Genomic DNA, 3,915 nt, shown 5'->3' with positions numbered 1-3,915 from the left:
ACAAAGATTACAGTTTTATTTTCCTGCAGGACATTAACCAGTTCTGGATTTAACACTGCAAACTTATTTCGGCATTCCTTTCCTTTCCTGACTATATAATTATCTGTTCCTCTAATGCTTCTGGAACCAGCTTTGTAATGCTGCTGGCTCCCTCATTAATGACACACGTTCACTATATATTTGTCTGAGTCACGTTTCTAACTTTCTGAAAATTATACTTTAGCAGAGCCTGCCAGTCTCCCTGCATTCTAACCCCTCTGGGAATATGAGGCAAAAAGACCAGTGGCTCTACTACAGCACACATACACACCACCCCTTCCTCTGTGTCCCAAGCGAAGGCTGTTTTAGGAAGACCCCAAATAAGTAAGGCCAAAGCCCCAGACCCAACCTCCCATGGGGCTGCTTGAGGATATCTTGCTTCCTCCACAGTCCATACCCAGCTCACTCACCTTCATAGGTGGGGGCTGCTGCCTGAAGGTGGCTGTCTGCCGAGTGTCCTGCTTCCTAGCCACTTGGAGTTGTTGGGCGGCGGCGGCTGCGGCGGCCAAGGATTCAGGGATCGGGGGCTCCTGAGGCTCCGTCTGCCACTCTGCTTTCTGCTTCTCAAAGTAACTTTGGAGATGAGAGACATTAGCTGGATCATCCTGAAAGCAAGGAGAACCTTGCCCCTCTTAAGGACTCCATGGTACAGAAGGAAGGGGGTTGGGCTGTGGCTCACTGTAGGAAGTTCCTGCACCCTCTCCAGCACAAGGCTCTTCTCCCTGGGTACCAGGCCCACTGTGTGTTGGGAAGGGTACTCCTCCTGCTCCTTGGCTCTGACAGGCCCAGAAAAATAAAAAAAATCCCAAGGCTAGCCAAGTCCTCAAGAGGCATTTATCTACCCTCCATCCCATGTTCCTTTGCAGTATTCCTATTAAGTGTCCTCAGGCCTCTGCTGGCATACCTCTAGGAATAAGAAGCTCACCACTTCCACAGGCAGCCTGCTCTACCTTAAGGAAGTATGTTCCCTTCTATTCCTTCTACTGAACTGAGCTCTGTGTCTCTGTAAAGTAAGCCTAGTTCTTAACTCTGGGTCTTAAGATAAAGTTCCAGGCTAGCCCCTGGAGGCCATGAAAGCTCACCCTTCTGTGTTTTCAAGGTTTCTGGACACCCCTTCTAGACCTTGACTTGGGAAGTGACCTCTTAAGAGTCACAGACGTATACACACACAAAGAGTCATAGACATAGTCTTGTATTGTCAAAACTGCACAAGGAACTTTAAAAGCCATCTAGTAATTCTAGTCTAATCATCTAACAACCCAACACAGAGACTTACCCAAGGTCATGCAATGAGTCAGCCACTGACAGGCCTGGGGCTAGGACTGGGTACCCTGACTTTCAGACCAGGCTTTATGTGTGTATATATACGTGTGTGTGTGTGTGTGTGTGTGCGCGCGCGCGCGCGCGCGCGCGTGTGCGAGTGTGTGTGCGTGTGTGTGGTGTATGTTGCAGGGACAGGAGGCAGGCAGCTTACTCCAAGGAGAGCTTCTCCTCCTCTTCACATAGGTCAGGGAGCCTCTGCAGGCCCAGAGTCATGCGCAGGGCATCCACATGTTCCTTCAGCGGCTTATACTCATCATGTAGCCGCCGGGTAGACTCTAGCAGCTTGTTTAGGTCATTCTCAGACTGTTTGATGGTGTTTTCCATCTGGAACACAGAGTGAGGTAAGCACAGAGAAAAGACTCCAAGATTCTCAGCGAGGCTGTACAGCTGAGTGGATAATAGCACAGGCTCCAGAGCCAAACCAATCTATGATCAAGTCCTCAACCCACTATGTATTCTATGTGACTCTTGTCAAGCCTCAGTCTTTTCATCTGTATAATGGTGATAACAATCATACCTACCTCATATAATCTTGGTGAAGATTCAACGATTGAATTCATATAAGCGCTCAGTACAGGGGCTAACACAGAGTAAAGGCTCAATTAGTGGTAGTTATTATTCAAATGTAGCATCTTAGAGCTGGAATGGCCCTTAGAGCTCATGTAGTGCACCCCACCACCATTTTACAGATCAGAGAATTGAGACTCAGAGAGAAGAAGTAACTTCCTCAGAGAAATGCTTCCTAGGAGCAAAGTCTACATAAAGACTCAGGGCTTCTGCCTCCCAGGCCAGTGGCTTTTCTCCTAGATCAGTGGTTCCCAAAATGCAGTTACCAGATCAGCAGCATCAGCATCAACTGGGAACTCATTAGGAATGTAAATTCTCAGGTACCACCCCAGATATAAGCTAGCAGAAATTCTGGGGTGAAGTCCAACAATCCGTGTTTTAACAGGCCCTCTAGGTGACTCATGAGGCATGTTCAAATTGGAGATCCACTGGCCCAGATTTTCAGCCCCTCTGTGACTAATACCTTGTTTATTTCTCTATCCTTAGTTAGCTGGCGGCAGAACTGCCAACTCCTCATGAGACCCTGTGATCTTATGACACAGAAAATCCCAGGTAACTACTGTCCAAATTGCATTCATATTTCCTTTAAGACCCTAGGCCTGGCAATATCAGGAAGTATATATTGCCACAGAAATGAGTTTCCCAAGAATAGAAACTTAGCTCCTTCAAACGTGATTAAAAAAAAAAATCTCATTATCATAGGCTCTAAGGGTTGGAAAGGGCCTTACAGGTCAGCACCTCCAACCTCCCTCCTGGTGAAGGAATCACCAATACTGCAGCCCAGACAGGTGATCATTCAGACTCTGCTTTAATAACTCTTAAAAGTGGGGGACTTATCACCACAGCAGGCAGTTCATTCCCCACATTCCAAGGGTCTCCAAAAGAGGGACTGTAATGAGGGAGCCCCAGTTGGGTAGGCTGGCAGAGATGGTTTGTTTGGCTTAGTTGGAAGCTTCGGAGCCCTAAATTTAAGTTAGATCCCCAAGGCATCTGCCTGCTCTGCTTTTCCCCAAGGCTAGCTCTCAACTCCTAGACTCCCAGAATGAGAGCACATCAGTGCTGAATGAGACTTCAGAGGTGACTGAATCCCTCTCATGGTACAGAGAAGGAAAATGAGGCCCTGAGAGAAGAAGGAACTTGTCCAGTGATATACAGTCGATCAGCGACAGAGCCAGGGCTGGATCTCAGAACTCCTGGATTCTTCCATTTCACCATAGACTGATGCCTACTTCCCCAAGTTGGCCACAGCCACATCTCGAGGAGAGTCCACAGCACTCACTACTGCCTATTCCTCCTCAAAGGGCCCAGAAATAGGCTTCAGGCAGCCAGCCACATACCACATTGATATCAGCGTGGATCAGTCGGAGTTCCTCCACATGGGCCATCTTCTCCTGTAGCAGGAGGTCCATCTCCTGCTTGTATTCCTTCAGGTGCCTCTCCTCTGATTCAAGGGCCTCAAACTCAGCCTTCAAACGGGTCTTGATCTTTTCCATCTGCAGGGTCTTGTTCCTGCCATCCCCCCAAAGGAGGAAACAGACCAGCAGGAGACGGCAGGAAAAGGGAAATGGAGTACAGAGTTAGAGAAATGGAGTACAGAGTTAGGCCCTGAGCCAGAGCTATCTTGTTAAGCCATCTTTCTAAGCTTCCCTCTCTTCAGGCAGAGGCAGCCTGAAGCCATCCCCACAAAGGCAGGAGATTCTTTCTTCTAAGATAAAAGCTCAGTGGGTTTGGAATGGGGATGATTTTGTTCCTTGATGGAGCATTTGCAAACGTGGGGCAGGTTTTAGCTGTTAGATTGATTCAAGGGAGAGCACTACTGGCATTTAGTGGATATGGGCCAGAAATGCTAAACAGCCTCTCAATGCACAGGAAAGTCCCACATCACAAATAACTCCCACCCAAGATGCCAACCATGACCTCCTGAGAAACTCTAGAGCAGCACGATCCAATAAATTTTCTACAATGATGGAAATTTTCTGTGTCTAT

General features: G+C 47.9%; 1 protein-coding gene across 1 annotated transcript; it reads right to left on the bottom strand.

Moving 5' to 3' along the window:
• Nucleotides 1-449: 449 nt before the first annotated feature.
• On the bottom strand, nucleotides 450-3,599 carry ZC4H2 (zinc finger C4H2-type containing; the record flags this gene model as incomplete). The annotated part of the gene is made up of 3 exons (XM_007124721.4): nucleotides 3,267-3,599; nucleotides 1,514-1,686; nucleotides 450-612 (listed from the first exon to the last, which is right to left on the bottom strand). Coding segments are annotated over exons 1-3 (492 nt in total), but the record flags the coding sequence as incomplete, so codon positions are not given.
• Nucleotides 3,600-3,915: the final 316 nt, after the last annotated feature.

This window comes from Physeter macrocephalus, unplaced genomic scaffold, assembly GCF_002837175.3.
Source record: "Physeter macrocephalus isolate SW-GA unplaced genomic scaffold, ASM283717v5 random_2218, whole genome shotgun sequence".
Taxonomy (NCBI): Eukaryota; Metazoa; Chordata; class Mammalia; order Artiodactyla; family Physeteridae; genus Physeter; species Physeter macrocephalus.
The sequence above is the reverse complement of the archived record's forward strand: the minus strand, read 5'-3'. Positions and strand labels throughout refer to the sequence as shown.